At 47.5% G+C, this 19,971-nt stretch overlaps 2 protein-coding genes across 5 annotated transcripts in view; both read right to left on the bottom strand.

The window, feature by feature from the left end:
- Positions 1 to 8,489, bottom strand: part of Vapa (VAMP associated protein A) — a 58,320-nt gene extending 49,831 nt beyond the window's left edge. Inside the window, exons 1-2 of the mRNA XM_019209702.2 lie at positions 8,281 to 8,489; positions 7,272 to 7,367 (exon numbers count right to left, since the gene is read on the bottom strand). Coding sequence (XP_019065247.2) covers positions 7,272 to 7,367; positions 8,281 to 8,489 — 305 coding nt within the window. The remainder of the gene's footprint in view (positions 1 to 7,271; positions 7,368 to 8,280) is intronic.
- On the bottom strand, positions 2,622 to 19,527 carry Txndc2 (thioredoxin domain containing 2). Of its 4 annotated transcripts, XR_002025864.2 has the most exons (4): positions 15,010 to 19,527; positions 11,560 to 14,757; positions 8,970 to 9,206; positions 2,622 to 8,523 (listed from the first exon to the last, which is right to left on the bottom strand). XR_002025864.2 is itself a non-coding variant. In XM_010638628.3 (3 exons), the coding sequence occupies exons 1-2, from the start codon at positions 15,092 to 15,094 to the stop codon at positions 13,292 to 13,294; spliced, it is 1,551 nt and encodes a 516-aa protein (XP_010636930.1). In that variant the 5' UTR covers positions 15,095 to 19,527; the 3' UTR covers positions 2,622 to 9,206; positions 13,261 to 13,291. The 4 variants fall into 4 exon arrangements, 1 of the variants encoding a protein (XP_010636930.1); XR_783136.3 differs by having other exon boundaries at positions 2,622 to 9,206; XR_002025865.2 differs by having other exon boundaries at positions 2,622 to 9,206; positions 15,022 to 19,527.
- Positions 19,528 to 19,971: the final 444 nt, after the last annotated feature.

Genomic DNA, 19,971 nt, shown 5'->3' with positions numbered 1-19,971 from the left:
CGTGTCTGTTCAGCAGCTGCGGTGGGGCTGCAGTTTGAGCGTGAGACTCTGCCATCCAGTGAACTGGTGTCAGGCTGTCTAACCAGACAGGCGTGATGGGAGGACCCTCACCCTGTGTCCTCTGGGCTTTCCTGGAGGCCCACATCTCAGCGATCACTATTGCTTTGACTTATTGTGTTCACCCAGAGCGGAGGCAGTTTAGAGGCTCCTACAATGGCAGCACCTACTTACCCCACAGGCCAAGGGGCCAAAGAGGGTGTCACTCAGGATCCAAGACTATGATTGCTAGGAGGACATTTGGCTACAGGAGGACATGTGGCTACATGTGACTGCAAGCACACAAATCATAGAAATTTTCCCAGAGCCTAAGGTGGGGGTGGGGGCCATACCAATGACATTTCAGATCTACAGGCATCCGTGCTGAGTTCCTGTGTCCAATGCTCCTTGAAAAGTCCTAGGGTTCCATTTCCCCTGTGGGTGGAAACCCAAATGGGCCCCTCAGGCAAATCCTGGGGCAATCACCTCTGTCCTTACTTGCTACAGCGTTGCTGTGTCCTCCCTTCTGGGAACTTGGCATTGCTTAGTCAGTGAGCTCTGAATGTGAAAACTGGCTTGGGCCCAGGATCTAACTTTATTGGAGTAGTACCTCTGCCTCCTCCATTCCCACACACCCTTTCCTTATCCAGGTGCCACTACAGGTCACCTCTCCCTGGAATCCTCAGGAATACCGTCTGCTCAAGCACCGCCTGGCAAGCTCTTATTTTCCTTATGCTGTTTCCGTTCATCAGTACACACAGGCCATCTTACAGCCTTATCCTACGATGCTGACTATCCTCTCTCTTCAGAAAGCTGGGGTAGGAGCTAAAAAAAGAGAAGTACAGAGCCGAGCACAGTGAGACACCTCTGTAATCCCAGCACTCTGGGAAGCTGAGCCAGGACGATTGCAAATTCAAGTCCAGCCTGGGCAACTTAGGGAGATCCAATCTCAAAACACAGAAGAGAAAAAGGGCTGAGGATATAGCTCAGTAAGAAGGCTCTGGGTTCAACCCACAGTATCACACACACAAAATAAAAGAAAAAAGAAAAGAAAAGAAAGAGAAATACAGAAAAGTGCTCAAGAACTGTGCTTTTGATGCAATGATGTATACAAAATGAAAAAAATAACCAACATTTCCATACTCCCTGAACCTATGATGAATGAAAATAAAATATTTGTGCAACTAGTCTTCTCATAATTGTGCAGAATTCTCATAATTGGGCATTTTCTTAGACCATGAAAGAAAACTCACTAGCAATGCTTTTCCTTGTGCACATCCTAACATTGCCCCGCCACTGCTAAGTTGTGCTCGTGTACCTTTTACTAAAATATTTTATTCTACAGTGTGTCAGTTTCCTCATGGCTGTGTAACAAATTGCCACAAGCTAGGTATGGCTCAAGATAACAAAGACTTATTTTTTCACAGCTCTGGACCTGCTCGCTGCCTTCCATGCCTGCCATGGGGAGGCAGAGCTGAGCCAGCACCGTGGGTGAACAACAGCTGGACCACCAGAGCCCTGGTCACGTGCCCAACTCCGCACCTCCCTCAGCCTGCTCGCCCTAGCTGTCCCGGTGCCGTCATCTCCGCCGTGGCCTCATCTCCGCCGAGGCCTCATCTCCACAGCCACCAATCAGATTCTGACTGCTACACCCTCCTGTCAACACCCAATGGCCTCATCTCCGCCGTGGCCTCATCTCAGCCGAGGCCTCATCTCCACAGCCACCAATCAGATTCTGACTGCTACACCCTCCTGTCAACACCCAGCAGCCCCCTCCTGGTCTCACGGGTCTCCCCAGCGCTTCACCCTCAGCTCACTGGCCCCCTCTGGCACCGGACCACAGGGGCCTCTGCTCCCAGCCGGCGCCCTGCTCCTCCCGGTGAAGATAGGTTTCTCTTGAACTGCTGGGCGGCATCTGATCTCCACCGGGGGCAAACAGGGATCTCATATCTCACGTGCACGCAGGTCAATAAAGTATAGGAGTGTCCTAACAATCAAACTTAACTCGAAACAGAGGTTTTAGTTTCGGTTTTCCTGGAAGATAGCCAGCCTCTGAGCCCTGCATTCTGAGCAGTTCATCTGCAAGTTGTGACCATGACGCACCCCTCCAGCGTCAGGTTTCCTGACATGTCCTTCTCTTTCTGCCTTCAACCTGAGCGTCAATGATAAACGTGGACAGAATCTGAGCCACATAAACCCCAGTCTGCTTTTTAGGCACGTAAGGAAAGAATAAAGACCCTGGCTGGGCCCGAGGGAGGATGAATGACGACAACTATATCCAACCTGTACAACTCCCAACATTATTTTGCCATTTTTACGTCTGATGCCAGACATACGTACAGCACAGAAAAACGTAACCCAAAATAGATCAGGGTTATAACTTGGATTTATAAACAACTTTAAAAAAAAAAATCTCAATCAAGACCTATTATGTAAAGGTACAGGATCCCAATGATGAATGTAACTGTATTGTATACCTAGATTGTACCAATAAACTCAATAAAAAGAAAAAAAAATCTCAAATGCTAAGACAAAGATTATTTGAAAGTAATCATCTTTATTTTCACTAGTTCAACAAAAATATATACAGGCACAGATTATATATAAAGCACTTTACTTTTAAGTGCCTAGGTCACAAGTAGGATTGTATTTGGGACCAATTAAACGCTAATAAAGTCCTGCCTATATTTCCTAATCTCAGCTGGTTCTTTTAATTCATAATTAAAGTTAACATTTTAAGAATGAGAGAGAAAGAAAGACAGGCGGAAGGAAAGACAGAGGGAGGGAGGGAGGGAAGGGGGGAGGGAGAGACCTTTATCTCAGTGTAATTTCAAACTCACAAGAGAAGATCAAATTAATTCGGCAAAAGAACTGGGGAGGTCATCAAAACTAATTGCTGTTAAATTGCTGCACCAAGAAGCTGCTTAAATTCCCATTACTCAGAGCTGGACAGCCTCACCTGTGATTTCTAAAGGCAGAATCACTAGCTAACTGGTGGCCTCCTCCTCCATCTTCCTAAGGTCGTGAAAGGTATCGATCCATCTGAGCATTAGGCTCCCTCGCACTTAGCTCTGCCTTTCAAACACACCAAGGCTTTGTGGCTGTTGCGGCAGGGCAGAGTGCAGCAGCTCTTTTCCACCTTTCTGGAGACTTCCGGAAGGCCCTTCCAGAGGCAGAGGCTGGGAGTTCCAGGGAAGCAAGAGGCTTGCAAACCCGATACCGGAAAGCCAGGCTGCTCCCCCCATGCACCCCTCACCAAGCCTGCTTTCCCCCCAAATGACCATCTTACCTGAACAGTGCCCCTCAGCCTGTGGGCTTTTTGCCAACAGGTAAGAATTCACCTTTCTCCATTTCAGTCCCTGCCTGTCATTACCACTGTGATGTCTTGGCATTTATCATTTTCTGTGATCAATGATTTGATTTTCAGATAAATCATCCTTTTTTTGTTCTGAAAGTTGATCATCTTGATTTTCCCAAACCTTTAAGCTACAGCCTTGGGAGTTACCTGTGTGTCTACATCCAAGATGTTACACTAGGTGTCTATTTTCACCATGTTAAAGGATCTCCTGGTTAAAGTCCCATTATTATTTCAAACTCTGGGTCCTAACTTCTCCTTGTACCTTTTGGTTTACTTTGCTTCTTAGTTAATTTTTGCTAGAATGCACTATAGGCAACTCCCTTTCAAGTCCTGAGAAACTAAAAAGATGTACCAAAAATCACAGAATTCTAAGCAGCACTATATATCATAACTTCCAAGTGTTTGCTGAATATACTTTATTTGAAATAGCCATTTATACCTCAAAAAGACAGAGGTATTGAACGGTGGATAAGCAGTTTAAGTAGAATCTATTACATTGTGTGTGGAGAACAGCAAGTTTTGAAAGCCTTGTTTAGGGGAGCAGGTGCCAGCACTGCGTCCTGCTGTTCAGTGTGTTTCCCAGCACCCCCTTCTTGCAGGTGCCCACTGTGGTCTGGATCAGTGTGAGTGCATCCCTGAAAGGCTTGCAATCCATCAGCCTGGGCTCCGGTGCGGTGGATGTGGAGACAGCAGAACTACTGTAGAATAGGTAAGTTAACTAGATGTCTGGTAGGCAGTCAGACAGGGCCAGCCCTCGAGAAGCCAACATGGAGGACAATCAAGACACGCTCACTGAAGGCCAGTGTTATAAGAGGAGAAACTGCCACACCCATGTAGGATAAATATCAGTGACTGATATTCTAAAGAGGTATCAATCACCTGGGAGGGGGACCAGGATCTTCCAGGGAAGATCCTTGACCCACACCTCACCCAAAACCTTGCTCTGTTACTTGAACGCCTGCTGCGAGACTTGCTTCCCCATTGGACCCCCATTAATCGATATTACCTAAGCGACAGTACTTGTAATCTTACTAGTTGACTATAGTTTTGTCCCATCTTGAACCTGCCTCACAGTATGGTTTTGTCCCATAAAACACCTTTGAGAAGTTGGGTGAATGAGTAACTCATTGTCCAGTCCCCTTTCTCTCTTAGAAACTATCTTTCTCTCAATAAATTCTCCCTTCTTTTAACCTCCATTGTTCCTAGAATTCATTTTTGATTTTAGAGAACACGAAGCAGGTTTGGGACTGGCATCTCTTCCCCCACACCAGAACCGCATGAGACAGGTCCTGGGGGAAGAGCCTCGGTCTTCGGTGGGTAGGGCTTGGGAGGGATTCAGGCTGCTCCTGTGCAGTGAGTTCCTTCTCTGAGGAGCAGGTTATTCAAAGCAGGCCAGCCTTGGTGCTCAGGCCACTCCACCGTAAAGCTCTAGAGCCTGAACAAATATGACATCATGCTGTGACTTTCAGCCTCAAAAACTGAGGGCTAAATAAGCTTCTTTGTTTATAAAGCAGTACAAGGGCTGGGATTTAGCTCAGGGGTTCCACCACCTGCCTCAAAATAGCAAGGACCTGAGTTAGATCCTCCGTACCATAAAAAGAATAAGTAAATAAAATAAAATAGCCCTTGTCAGGCCAGGTGCTCCATTATAACAACACTGAGAAATAGAATGCTTCATAATATTTTCTGATTCACTTCTCGTATGCCAACTTTTTTTCAGTACAAAGGAATGAACCCAAGGCCTTTGCACTGAGCTATAACCCCGTCAGTTTTAGTTTTTTTATTTTGAGATAAGATCTTACTAAGTAGCTGTCTCCCAGGCAGGGCTCCAATTTGAGATTCTTCTGCCTCAGCCTCCCAGAGTGCTGGGATTAGCAACATCTACCACCACACCTGGCCCTGTGCGCCCATTTCAATGAAAGCCACTAGTTATCATGAGGTCATTTGTCATGTGAACATAGAATTATTTAGTTCTAAGGTGGTGTATTTACAGATGCAAGGAAATTAGAATGGGTCAAAGTGAAGTGAGGTGTGTTTAAAAGGAACGTGATGAATACACAGACCCCTAGTGGGTTTGGCTTCCCATGAGGATTGCTAAATGGATGCCATGCTCTGACCACATTCTTAGGACAGCGTCTAAGTCCACACAGTGGTGCTCCATGTTCTCTCCTGCAATCGATCTGTGTGATCAGGGCAGCTCTTCCTGCCCCTACTTCCCACAGGAACCCGGATCAGCACTGGCACTTTGATGGCCCTGACCCTGCTCTGGGCATGCGCGAGTGACCGAGCCTGACCAACCCTCTCCTCCAACTCTTCCCAGGGCACAAGGGTTCAAGGAGGACACCTGACCCAGACGATCACAGTCTCTCCTTGGACTTTCCTTCTGGGTTTTGGAAACAGGCTCCCTTTTCATCTATGATTGTGAGCCACAGACGCAACTGATGGTAAAATCCAGACCAACAGTTGAGCTGAGGGGAGGAACATCTGTGTCCCGATGGTGTTTGAGTCTCTGTATCCATGTGAATCAGTCCCTCCCCTTCAGACTTCCAGTTTCCGGGCTTGATACACTCTCCAACTTTGCTGGAGTAGGTCTGAGTTGGGTTTCCGACCCTGGCAATCCAGATCACAGCAGCTCATTTCCAAACAGAAGAGCATGTACTGATGTGTTTGTATCCTTAGCCCACTTGTGCCCTAAAGCCGAGTACACACTCAACCCAGAGCCTCTGGCTAAGGTCAGCATCTGCAGCTCAACACCCTTGGCCTTGGGCTCCCTCGCCCTGGCCTCAGTCCTCCTGTGTAGACTCTTCCAGCAGCTGTTGGTGTCCTCAGCTGTATCTAAACAGGTGTCATTTTTTTTCTTTCATTACATAAACAAGCAGAAAAAAAACATCAAAGCTGAAGAAAAAATATCTGTGCACAGAAATAGCCAGTGATAACTCTGCGCGCCTTCTGTCCAATGTATATAAAACAGACACTGTTGTGTTTAGCATTTTCATGTGTCTTTTCCTTTTTTCACTTCTTGGTGAATTTTGCCCAATAGGCCACTCCTTTCCAGGCTGCCACCCACTCCTGTAAACATTGCAGGGGAGGGGAGGGCCTTCAAGCCAACCGATGGCCACGCCTACTCCTGGAACACCACCAGCTGGAACTCAGGGGAGCCGAGACTGGGCCAGGAGCCCATCCTCTGACTGCTGGTGGATGGGCTGGGATAAGCTGAGAGAAAGCGGGCGCAGTGAGGACATGCCTCACAGCAAAGCAAGCCCTCCCCCAGCAGCCCCCACTTCCTGCTGGGCATTGACTAAGAAGGGCTCAGCACTGTAAATAAGTTGATTGTAACTTGGGTCTGTTTCTCTCTGCCCCCCACTCCTGAGAGCTAGTCCCAAGAAGGTTGTCATCAAGAGTGAAAGTTCTCCGGGGGATTACCAAATCCAGCTCTGATCACTGCCAGTCCACAGACACAGACCCATAATGGCTGAGGCTCAATGATCGACCCAAATCAGGGTGGAGCTCAGCTCTTTACCCTGCTGCCAGCATATAACAAATAACTTCTGCATTCTGAACTGCTGTGTAAGACATTCTATAAACCTGGTGTCCTGAGGGCAACCTTAAAGTCTGACCTAAGGATGATCTGAGGTGGGCAGAACCAAGTCTCAAGAACAATGGAACCACAGACTCAGAGCAACAAGTCAAGATCAGGGCACTGACCGTGACATTGCAACCTAGGACTGAAATTGTAAAAACCCTGTAAGACAAAACTGCAACCAGTGGAGACCCATGGCTTTTCCAGAACCAAAGCCCTGAAAACCCATCCTCACTGGCGGACCAGGGAGGAAGATGTGCATGTGCCTCCTGTCCCTGTCAATTAGCCTACACCCACGCTTGCTCTTTCTGCAGGCCCCGGTGCCAGTTGTGGCTTCTGTGCATGTTGGGCACCAGGCCCTTGCTCACCAGCAATGACAATGTGAAGTCGTAACTGCAGGGAAAGAAGTGGTCTTGCAGATTACAGGGCAGTTGCAGAGATGTTACTGCAGGAGAGAGCCCAACAGAAGTGGGAGCTCAGACACTGAGAAGTGACTCAATGGTGGGTGGGTGCGTGTGTGTGTGTGCATACACACATGCTTCAGACATTAAGCTGTGGGCTAGAGAAAAATACAGGGGCATAGCTGCAGTTCGCGCTCATGGAGAGAGCACCAAGGAGAATGGCCCAGTCACACCTCAGCCTCTGGTGTGCGGCGCCCCTGGGCTGGGGACACCCCGCTCCTGACCATGGTATTCCAAACTCAGTCACGAGACTAAAGGAAAGGCTGCTAAGTGACCAATGCCAGGTGTGTCAGTCAGCTTTTAAAACACCTTGACAACAGACCTTTAAAGAGGAAGGGTCTATCTCAGCTCACGATTTCAGAGGTTTGGCTCAAGGTCTCTTGGCCATTGCTTTGGGGTCAGTGGTGGCACTTCCCGTCATGGCGGAGCACACAGCAGAGAGACCTGCTCACCTCATGGTGGGGCAAAGAGAAGCCAGGCTCCAATATCCCCTTCAGTGACCAAACTTTCTTCTGCTGGATTAAGACAGCCCTTGTAGGCCAGGGCTGTGAGTTCCGGAGACCCGAGGAAGGGCTGGGAGGAATGGCAGGGTGCACAGGACAGGAGGGGCCTTGGGCAGGCTCACTTGTGGTATGATTTTCCCCTGGACCATGGGAAGAGTCCTTAGTCCCTGCCCACAACTACTGATCCAGTGTTTCCAGTCCAGAAGCCTAAAACCAGAAGTCTCAACAGGCATGTGTGATTTCTGGGTTTATAAGTTTGAAGACCCTGATTTATATAATCCCGGGCTCAGTGTGTCCAGCCTCTCCTGAGGTGAGCAGCACATAGAAATCAACAGGCCTCACGTCCTTACCCAGCAGAGCGATAGGAAATCAAAGAAATGCCGTGGCCTGGAGTAGCTGAGCTCGGGGACCGACTCATGAGCACCACATTCCTCGAAGGACAGAAGATTCACTTGGAGACACATCCCCGGGTCCTTGCTGCCACTGGACCCAGTGGGGACCCACACTGCAGGGGCTATGCTCGGGGAGGCCACGGACCACTCTGGGGCCATCTGTTCCTGGTCTTTGCAGGAGTCCCATTCTCAGCTGTGGGGATGAACCCACAGTGGTGAGAAGCAGTTTTGTAGGGTGTCCCCCACCTTCTCAGAAATGCAGCATCAGCACATGCAGCTGGGGATCCCGTGCCTTACTTAGGGATGATTCTCTAGGTCACACGCCCCAAAGGACTCTGCTGCTCGAGCCTCTGAGCCTCATCTGAAGCAGAAGTGGGCTAAATTGTGCATCCCAAAATCCTCATCCCCAGCACTTCAGAATGTACTTGAGCAGGGCCTCTGAAAAGGTGATGAAGCTAAAGAGGGCTGCTAGGATTGACCCCACTCCAACTGACCAGTGTCCTCGTAAGAGGAGGTCCAGGCACACTGACCCCAGGAATGAACAGGCACGGGAATGACCGTGTGGGGACAATGCAACAGGAAGGCAGTCACCCAGCAGCGGAGGGGCAAGGCCTCCCCGGAAACCAACCACACAGTCACCTTGACGTTGACGTCCAGGCTCTTGAGTGGTGAGAAATCCACGCCCATTCTTGTGGTATGCGTAATGTGGCGGAGCAGATGGACTCAGGCCGAAATGCGCAGGGCTGGGTGTGGCTCCTTTGCACGGCCCTGGGGTTGCAGCACTCTCAGCTGTCATCAGCCGCGGAGGAACAACTGCTTTCCTGCCGACTACTGATGTCCTACGATTCAAATCTGGCTGGCTTTTGTTGCATCTCCCTGTTTATTCCAAAACAATTAGTGAAAGTTGTTGGTGTTTATTACCAATTTGTCCTTACCTTAATAGGATGGACCATGTTTTGCCTATCTTCCTATGGGAGTATTACATTTTTCCAAGGTCTCTCCTAGTTGCCCAGATGGGACTTGAACTCGCCCTAGCGCCTCAGCCTCCCCAAATTCTGGGACTCTAGGAACATGCCACTGTGCCTGCTTTGTAAGAGTATTTTTATAGTAAATCTATAGATATTATTTCCATTTTTTGTTTCCTGTTAATTTTATTGATATATTTTCATGGAAAAGTTTATGTTCAAATTTATTTCTTTAATTGCTTTTGTGTGTAGAAAATCCTTTCTCCACACAGGAATCAGATAAATATTTAATTACATTTTTCTGGTTTTTAATGATTGAATATTCTTTAATCCAACATATTTATTTTGCTTCTGGCATAAGAATGGAACAGACTGATTTTCCCCCTCAAATAACAAAATTTCACCATATGATTTTTTGAGAAAAAAATCTACTCATCTTCCTTTAAATTGAAATGTTTCCTTTTTTCACATATTATTACTTAGATACCAGGGTCTGATTCTCGGATATTATGTTTCATTGCTCTTTTTTCCATTACTAATACCACTGCCTTACCAATGTTGTACCAATTATATTTTAAAGCAGCAGATAGGACAAATGTCTCTTCATTCCTTCTCATTTTCCTACATATTCTGGCCTAATACGCTCAGTGAATGTGTAAGGATTTTTTTCAGGTACTCCCAAATGTCCATGGAGACATTGGTCGGAACTCCACTGTATACTAATTAAGTAGAAAGAATCTGCATCTTTCAATCTTCCTCTCCACCAAGGAAAGTGGAGTTCACTTTATTCAAGCTTACTTTGTGTTTAACTTCTCAAGGGCCTGTTGCTAGACGTGTTGTCTCATCACCGTTGCGAATGACTCCTTTTCCATGTTGACCCTAATTATTGACCACAGAATCATATGAAAGCTATTGATCTGAGGATATTTGTCTACTACTGCCACTTTGTTGAGTTTCCATGTTCATCCTCACAGGGTTTCTGAGGCTCTGGTTAGATCATCACTGACAGCCTATGTGGTCATCTGTAATCTTCCTTCTCTTTAAAGAGCCTCATTTCTCCTTCATGTTAAATACATGAGGTAAAAACAATTGCTTGCTTAGTTTTCTCGTAAGTTCATGACTCTCATGATGCAAAATAAAATGTCCACACTCGGGGTCTCTAGCAGAGAACACACCTCTGGCTGGGCTACTGCTCAGCTGGGATCAAGAGCAACAGCGCTCACAGCACAGAGTCTGCAGGGCACAAATCGCCACTTTGGTTTCATCCCTGACTACAAGACAGCATCAGAGGCCATGCCCACACCTGCTTGTATCACTGTGACCCTGACTGCCTTGTTAGAGCTGTGCTCTGCCTGCCTCCCTTGACTTACATTAGGAATATTCTGAAATAACTTTAACAATCTACTGTCAGTCATCGTTCAGGATTTCCTGAGGTCACTGTCTCTAACATCACTTAGTAATTTAAATACTATAGACTATTGTCACAAATGTCTTGGTACTACCTTCCTGGAAGAAACAACTTATCTAACTCACTAACACTGGAGTTCAGGAGCACTGGCCCTTCAAACGAGTGTTGTGGGGCTCGCTCAGCGGTCCAGCCAGGAATCTGGCAGCACTAGGGTTGGCTGGCTTCATGGAAGTCTGGATGCCTGCGTTTAAACTGATACAGTCAGGATCGAGCCAGCCTTGTTCAAGGGGAAAGGAGTGACAAGGTCTGAGGATGCGCCCTCCACAGGAGAAGAACAGAAGGGACACAGGCATACATCAGAAAAAGGCAAATGCAGAAGGTGCATGCTTGACTCTGGAATCTGCTCACTGAAAAATGCTTTGCCGTTATAGGTTGGGTTTTACTGAAGACTATTACCAGAAATAGCCATATGAAACTGTTCTGAATTTATTATTTTAAAAGTCTCACTAAAGGCCGGGCATGGTGGTGCACACCTATGATCCCAGTACTCTGGGAAGCTGGGCAAGAGGATTGCCAGTTCAAGACCAGCTCAGGCAATTCAGTGGCTTAGTGAGTGAGACCCTATCTTAATATTTTTTTTTAAATTAAAGGAAAAGAAATGGAGATGCAGCTCAGTGTGAAGGCTCGTGGCTCAATCCCTAGTACTGCACGAAGAGGTAGAAAGAGACAGAGAGAGAAAGGGAGGAAGAAAGAAAGGGAAAGAGGAGAGGAGAAGAGAAGAGAGGAAGGGTGGGAGGAAGGGAGAGGGAGAAAGGAAGGAAGGAAGGGAGGGAGGGAGGGAGGAAGAAAATCTCACCCAGGACGTCATCTGCTGTTCAGTGTCTCAGAGTTAAGGTCCCACGTGAGAAAGTTCATTCAGAACCAAAGGGAAGCTCTGGCTCCTTTTTCACATTACGAAACTTGTTCATTTTGGACAAGGAGATATGGGGGTTAGTGAGGTCCCCTTTCCTCTCCCAACCATGAAGAAGCTCAAAAAGAAAGCATGGCACTCAATCAGAGCAATTACACAGGCCCGAAGAGCCCATGGGTTCTGATTTCCCCTCATTCTGTAGCCTCATCAGCAGTATTTTCTGGAGGCCATTCCAGATCTGTTTTGGACAAGGCCAAGTCTATGTACCACGGATCTGCCGGCTGTAGGAGGCTGCTGATAACGGTGCAAAGCGAGCTGCTGCCTGAGGTGCCCGTGGAGCACCCACCCAGGGACAGGGTGCAGGGTGACTATAGCCCCGCTCTGGCCCGCCCAGGGGCTGCCCCACGGCCTCCACCAGACGAATGAAGCCTGCCAGGTTCTGTGGTGGACCAGAGCGAGGAAGCCACCACTCACCCCCAGGATGAGATTTGTTTCTTGAAATAATGCAAATCTCGGGTTGCCAGACCTCACCATTTTTCAAGAAAACCTGGAAATCTAGACTTTAAAGGAAATCGTGGTTTTTAAAATATTGACAACAAATCCATATTTTTAAAAAGCATTCTGAGTCAATAGAAAATAGAATAGTGGCTGCTTAGTGGGGCAAGGGGGAAACAAGAATAACTGTTCAATACAAGGTACAAGTTTTCAGCTCTACACAGTGCCTGGGTCCTAGAAGTCAGCTGTGTGACACAGTGCCTGGGGTTAGCAATATGGTATTGGCCACTTAAAATGCATTAAAGATCTCTTGGTAACCAGAGCAGTGTTCTTCGAGTTATAAGAAAAGCAGAGGGCACAAGGCAGCTCCTGGAGGCCATGGGACCACTGGTGTGTGTGCTTAGCCAAACTCACCCGCTGCCCATATGAAGCGTGTGGGTTCTTGGCATACAGACCTCAGCAAAGCTGTTAAGTAGATAGCAACCCCTTGGACCAAGCTGCCACCTGTGGGCCACACCTGGGCCTCCAGGTTCAGGGAGATCTGGGGCTAGGAATTAGGAACCAAGTTAAGCACAAACTTTGCCACCACAGTGCTGACGTCAGAAGGGACCGAGGATCACAAGGACTTAAGCCTCTGAGGACCCAAAGTGCTGAGCACTGCCCTGTATTTGGTGAGTGTGGCCAGAGCAAAGAGCCTGGACCTGAAGACCGAGAACAGAGCCTCAGTCTGCAGGCACCTCCTAGCACTCCCTGCACGAGGAGGACGTGAGCTAAGATGTGACTTCCACTCGCTGTCCAGAAGAATCTACTCTGAGCCCCCAAAGATATGCGTGCACGGTGAAAGAATTTTCCACTTGTTGTTAGCCATATACAGCTACAGATGAATTTTCTAAATGTCCATTGTTGCTGCAAACACTTAATGAGCAGAATTTTCAAAGGCAATGGAAAAAACAAGATGGAAAGGAAGACTTCTGATCTCCACCAAGGAGCTTCCAATCCCTCTCTCCTATGAGTAGAATCATGGTCACAATGTGTTCTAATGTCTTGTGCTTTCAAAGTCTTCACACTCAAAATTTACAAGCTATGTCATTTAGACATAATTTGTTATACCTGTTCCTTTTTGCAAATTAAGAAAAAAACATAAGCTGTCACCTGTGGTTTCCAATGTTCTCAGAATATATGGTTACTTTAATTCTGTAATTTTTGCTTCGAGTTTTTCATTATGGGCACCACAAAGCTCACCCACCTTTTCTTCTTTTTTATAAAAGTGAAAGGTTGGGAGACAAACCACCTCACAGTCTTTCACCAGCTCCTCACAGTCATCAGCATCCACTTCTAGGAACATGACGTCGCTGTGCTTCAGAGACAGGAAATGGAAAAGCGGCCAGATGCTCCTGCAGGGCCCACACCATGTGGCCGAGAAGTCCACAACCACCAGCCTCTCCCCAGCCTCCCTGAGTGCTCTCTCCAAGTCCTCCTTGCCCATGATCACCTTCACTACATCCTGCTCAAGGGACTCCACTGCTTCTTTTTTGACCCCTAAAATAGCATCTTCCTCGGGCTGGGTGGTCTCTTCTGAGGACTTGGGGATGTCACCCTCTCTGGGCTGGGTGGTCTCCTCTGAGGACTTAAGGATGTCACCATCCTTGGGCTGGGTGATATCCTCTGAGGACTTGGGGATGTTGCCCTCCTTGGACTGGATTGTACTTGCTAAAGACTTGGAAATGTTTCCCTGTTTGGGCTGGGTATTTTTTGCCAAAGACTTGGCTGTGTTACTGTTCTTGGACAGGATGGTGTTTGCTGAGGATTTGAAGATGTTCCCTGGGTCGAACTGGAAGGTTTTCTCTGAGGACTTGAGGGAGGACCCCGGACTGAACTGGATGTTTTTCTCTGAGGACTTGAGGATGTTCCCTGGATTGAACTGGTTGGTTTTCTCTGAGGACTTGAGTATGTTCCCTGGCTCTAGCTGGATGGTTTTCTTTGAGGACTTGAGGGAGTTCTTTGGGTTGAACTGGATGTTTTTCTCTGAGGACTTGAGGATATTCCCCGGACTGAACTGGTTGTTTTTTTCGGAGGTCTTGAGGACGTTCCCTGGGTCGAACTGGATGGTTTTCTCGGAGATCTTGAGGATGTTCCCTGGGTTGAACTGGATGGTTTTCTCTGAGGACTTGAGGATGTTCCCTGGGTTGAACTGGTTGGTTTTCTCAGAGGTCTTGAGGACATTCCCTGGGTCGAATTGGATGGTTTTCTCTGAGGACTTGAGGATGTCATCCTCTTTAGGCTGAGTCACGCCCTCTGAGGATGTGGGAATATCATCCTCTTTGGACTGGATGATCTTCTCTGAGGACTTGGGGATGTTTCCCTGTTTGGCCTGGGTAGTGTTTGCCAAGGACTTGGGTGTGTTGCTGTGCTTGGGCTGTGTGGTTTTAGCTGAGGATCCAGAGATGTTGCCTTTCTTGTAATGCACAATATTTGCTGGGAACTTGGGAATGTCACTTCCCTTCTGTGGAAACTCAGACTCTGCAGTGGACATGTGGAGTGTGTTGCTCACCACAGGGAGAAAGACCGTCTTCTCCTTGGCCTGTGCTGTTTTCAAGAACTCTGGGACCGGAAGAGCCACATTGCTGGATGGAAACTGTAATGAGATTTCTGAACAAAAAAGTAAATAAATAAAATAAAAACACAAAAGACAAAACAAAAAGCATTTGGGATTATCTATTCCAAGGCAGAGTGATATCATTCTTAGAGATCATGAATGAAGTCCGCTGAAGGATACATTCATTTCAATGACTTCATCCGACAGAAGGCTAAGCAGGGCGTGATCCCACGTCTCATATACGTAACACTGCCACCTACTCCCCAGGGGCATGGGCTCCTAAAGTACCTCCTCCCCGCCCTTACCATCAGGGTCACCTTCATGTGTTTTTTCTTGAGGGTCTACTTTTGTTTCTGGTTTTTCTGGGGCTCCATCTTGAACATTTTCCATCTCCAGCTCTGTCTACATCCACTTCTGCTGCTTTATAGATGCCTCTGGGTGAAGACTGTACCTTCTATGTTTTCCAAGCTGGCATCAAAATGATATTCAGGTAGCACTTTACAGTTGGTTTCCTGTATCAGTACTCCCCACAGCGATATCAGAAAGCTTCATGGTGGCCTCACACTGGTGGACACGTGGTGTCTGAAGCTGTAGATAGGCAATCCAGGGCATTATTTCCTAAAGCCACTGAGGTAAATACCATTATGACCAGCACCTTACAAGTTACTAGCTCACTCCAAGTCACAAACCCAGGGTGGGGCTGGTCCCAAGGCCTACACTCTGTCCTACTGCCCTGGGCTGTACTCTGCTAAATGTCCTGTCTGAGGTGGGTAACACATGAACCTACTGTCCTAGAATCTCCTTCCAGGATTCTCCAGTCCCAGCTTCACAGTTTATTTAGCTCACAGTTCTGGAGCTCCCAGAGCATAGCACCAGCATCCATTCAGCTCTGGCGAAGGCTCATGGTAGACAGAAGTACAACAGTGGAGCCCATCAAGAGGGAGGTCTGGTGGTGACATGGGAAGCCAGGATAGGTGGAGGAGCCAGACTCGTACTCTTATAAAACCCTCTCAAGAGAACCAGCTCAGGGTCTCATTAGTTTTACCTTAGTTTCTTCTAAGGGCAGCTTCCCAGTGACTTACCCAACTCCCACTAAGCCCCACCTCTAAAGACCCCAGCACCTCTTCATGATACCACACTGGGGACCATGCTTCCCACATATGAGCCTTCCGAGGCACCAACCGTCCAAACCGTAACGCTCACTGTACCCTCTCCTAAGCATCTCCTCGCAACCATGCTGGTCTCTTCAGCAAAAGGCAGCACACTGGCAACGGCCCACCTCCTGCTCATAGCAGCATGAGCCCACTTGCCTCTCTCTCTCCTGGGCACATCCAAGTTCACCACCACCCACTTCTCCCGGAGGGGAGTAGCCTCCTGTAGCTGCTCCTGGCTCTGTCAGCCACGTCTGTCTCAGTCGGTGGAATCGCAGTCTAAATACCTTTCTTCAGGGGCAGAGGAGCAGCTCAGCAGTAGAACTCTTACCCAGCATGGCTAGGTCCCAGGTTTACTCTCCAGCACCACTCAAAATCAATATATGAATAAGCCTTTCCTCTGAGATGCCTCCTTCCATTGGCCTAGGGCCATGTGCATACTTTCACCCTCACCCTACACGCTTGGCCAGGCCAAGGTGCCACATATCCATGTGGAATTATGCATTCTCAACAAATACTTCTAGCAAGTCCCATGTGTTTGAGTTTCACCCCAGTGCTATGTGCACTGGAACTGAGAGAGCTGCTTGACTTAGGTAAGATGTCCACACTGTCTGTAGAAGCTTCTAATGGCAGCGTTTCCATTATCCGGACTTTTGTACCACAGCACACTGTATCAAGGGAGGATGGAGATGGGGAAGACGTGGGCCTTACAAACCCGTATTTCTTGATAACATTAATCCCCTCCAGGCAAGAGCTCATACTTCCCCTCTGGTTCCTCTGATATCACTGAGGAAAGCTCACCAGGAAACACTGGGCAGAGAACTACAGACCTTCCCACCAGGACATTCTAAAGAAAAAGAGGACATCTTCACTCTCTTATGCAAAGGTCTCTACAGCTGACAGGCCTCTCATTCACCAGGTACCATGGTAAAGCAAAGGATGGGGCTAAATCGCAGGCCTCCTTGATGCCTTCCTCCTTAATAAGAGTTTGGAGAAAAGCATCAAAACAATTAGGTTTGGCACATGCCATGTAAATCCTTGTTAGTAAGTTATTCGTCCCTGTAACAATATACCTAAGATAATCAGCTTAGGGAGTGCTGTTTAGCCTCACAATTTTGGAGGTTTCAGTCACAGTCCATGGCTGGTTGCTCTGGGGCCTGTGGCAGACAGCACATCATGGCAGTACATGGGAGAAAGCTGCCTACCACACAGTAACCCTGAAGCAAAAAGAGAAAGAGGAGGGATGGGGTCCCAGTATGCCCCTCAAGGGCCACCCCTATATAACCAGAAACCTCCTGCTAGGCCTCCTCTTAAAGATTCCCACTCTCCAACAGTGCCATGAGCTGTGGACCCAGCTTGTTACCCATGAGTCTTTGGGACACTCGTCCAAACCATAGCAATCCTCGTGAGCAGCTTTACTAGTCTAAAAGACAATGGACTGGGAGTAGCTCACGGTCAAGCAGTTACTTAGCATGCACAAGGTCCCGAATTCAATCCCCACTAAAGAAAAGAAAAAAGGACAATCTTTTTGAACCTCACTCATTGGAAAATTAATTTGTCTTCTTGGACTCTGTCTTACATAGGGCTCCAGCTTTTGAGAAGGAGGTAGATGGTGACACAAAAGAAATTCCCTAACACAGAGGAAGATATGGAAAGCAAGAAGACAGGTACCTGTGTCCCAGCCTCTCCCTCCAGAGTGACACTTGGTATGTCTGCTGGTTAAATGCACTCAGAGGAACGCTCATGCAGAAGGTACTGGCTTCGCGCTCCATCCAGAAGCCCAGGGAGAACAGACATAGTGGGAGCCACCAGCAGGGGAAGGTGTGAATGGGTTCCTGGACTGCACAGGTGTGCCAGGCATCCGAAGCCCTGCACGCCTCGGAGTACCAGGCCACCACTCACCCGCAATAGCCCTCTGTACCTCCGTGCGACAGGGCAGGGGTCCGCTGCAGCACAGAGCCCTACCCCTGTGAAAAATTGTTCTCGAGCTGAGATTCCACTAACAGGGACGTTTAGTCTGTCTGTTATCCCCATTCCTTCCTCATCATCCCTCCCTAAACCCACTGAGATAAGGCTCCTGGGGAAAAGTTGATCCATTTCCAAAAACATTTTAAGCTACATTGCATCTGCATGTCTTAGTAAAAGTCAGGAAATCTGTGACCCTGGCACATTTATGCTTGGAGATCTTTGTTGCGTTTTGGATTTGGCAGAGTTGCTCCAGTTATTTTTACTCTTCCTTGTGCAACTCAAATGGATGCTAAGCCACTTGAAATATTGATGGCTTGGAATAATTTTCATTTGACATCATAAAATGTATATTTTCCTTCAGCACAGTCTAGTCTCTACATGGCTCTGGGTCTGGGTGTCAACCAGGGTTATGTCTCAGACAAGAGAAGCAACCAGCCACCAGCTGTAAAACAGCTGGAAAGGCTCCTTCTTAGGCTCGGTGTCCAGGGACAATTCCCAAGACCCTGCCAGAGAGGAATACAGGGTCCTTCTCCCACCCCGCCCCACTGGGTCCCCTCAGGAAAGGGCAGAGCCCAGGGGTAAAGGCATCCTCAAGCAGGGCATCGTTGGGCGGATCCAGGCTGCACCCACACCCTGTGGTGAGGAAGGTGGTGAGGCAAGCAACAGGGTACAGACTGGGTTTTACACATGATGATGGTTTCACAATTACAAAGTAGTAGCATTCATAATAGAAATACTAGAAAACATAAGCAAAGAAAAGGAAACAAAGACTACTCACGGTAAGCATGTTTCAGGATCATTGCTATTAACACAATGCATGTTCTTTGGGGTTTTCTAGTCATGTGTAAATTTTTTTCATATGAGATAATTTTCAGAAAAAGGTATTTTTTTGGTAGTTCTTTTTGTTTAAGAAAATATTCCAGTGATGCCCCCTGGAGAGGCTCACTGGACCAGGTGTTGCGTCTTGTGGGGAGGAGACCAGAGTGGGGTATTCACCCTTTGACCCTTTCCTCCATTTTCCCTCCCTTGCCCCTCATGCTTGGGCAGAGAACTCAGTATTTATTTCATCTTGGACTTTTAATTCCTGAACTTTGACTAAGTCCTTAGATTTAACCTATTGGCTTCTAAAGTACTGGGTAATGTGTTACATATGGCCTTGTTACCACTGTAACTGCTTAGGTCCTTGTTATGGTTTCGATGGAGAATGTCCCCTAAAGGCTCATGGGTCATGGGCAGGGCAGTGAGGGAGCTGACTTGTTGTCAGGAGGTGGGGCTTGCTCAGGGGAGGCGGGTCCATCGGGGTGGGTGTCTCTTTCTCTCTCTCTCTGGACTCCCCGTACTTCCTGACCACCATGACATGAGCAGCCTTCCTCTGCCCAGGCCCTTCCACCAGGCTGTTTCTGTGTTTAAGCCTGCCAGACATGGACTGAAGCTGCTAGGCCAAAATAAACCTCTCCTTTAATTTCCTGGTGTTGGGCATTGTGTTTCAGCAATGCAAAGTGATTAAGACAGTACACTTATTTGGAATTAATGCTATGTGCTCTTTCCACTCCATTCACACAATCACAGGTAATTATGCTAGAAATCAACAGCAGAAAGAATACCAAGAAGCCAGCTCAGCAGGAGGCAACATTCCCACTGAATGTAGACAAGCATCCCTTCTACAGCCAAACCAGAGTTCTATGCAGACATACTAACACCAAGCATTTGTTTTTAAGTTTTTCATATAAAAATCTTTGGCCATAATTTTTTTTTTTTGTAACAGAAATTGAACTCAGGACCTTGCACTTGCAAGGCAGGCGGCAGAACCACTGAACTAAACCCCTGGCCCTGTTTTTTGGTACTGAGATATAAAAAAATACAAGCTCAATTTCTTAAATTCCACTAATAGCACAAATGTTCCCAAATATTAGTCATCAGTAGAATAAATAAAATACTGCATTTTTGTCATAAATGTGTTTTTAAGAATATATTTTGAGTATTTTTCATGTGGAAATACGCTTGCCCATAGCAGGGGTCAGCGAATTTTCCTGCAAAGGGCCAGATGACAACTATGGTGGACTCTGCAGTCCACTTATCTTGGTGTGAGCTGCTCGCATCTGCTGCTGCACCAGAAAGAGCATTACAAGTGCACATGGGTCCTCCCCA

The sequence above is a fragment of the Fukomys damarensis genome, unplaced genomic scaffold (genome assembly GCF_012274545.1).
Source record: "Fukomys damarensis isolate Sample0158 unplaced genomic scaffold, DMR_v1.0_HiC HiC_scaffold_30, whole genome shotgun sequence".
NCBI lineage: Eukaryota > Metazoa > Chordata > Mammalia > Rodentia > Bathyergidae > Fukomys > Fukomys damarensis.
This window is presented reverse-complemented; position numbering and strand designations above follow the sequence as displayed.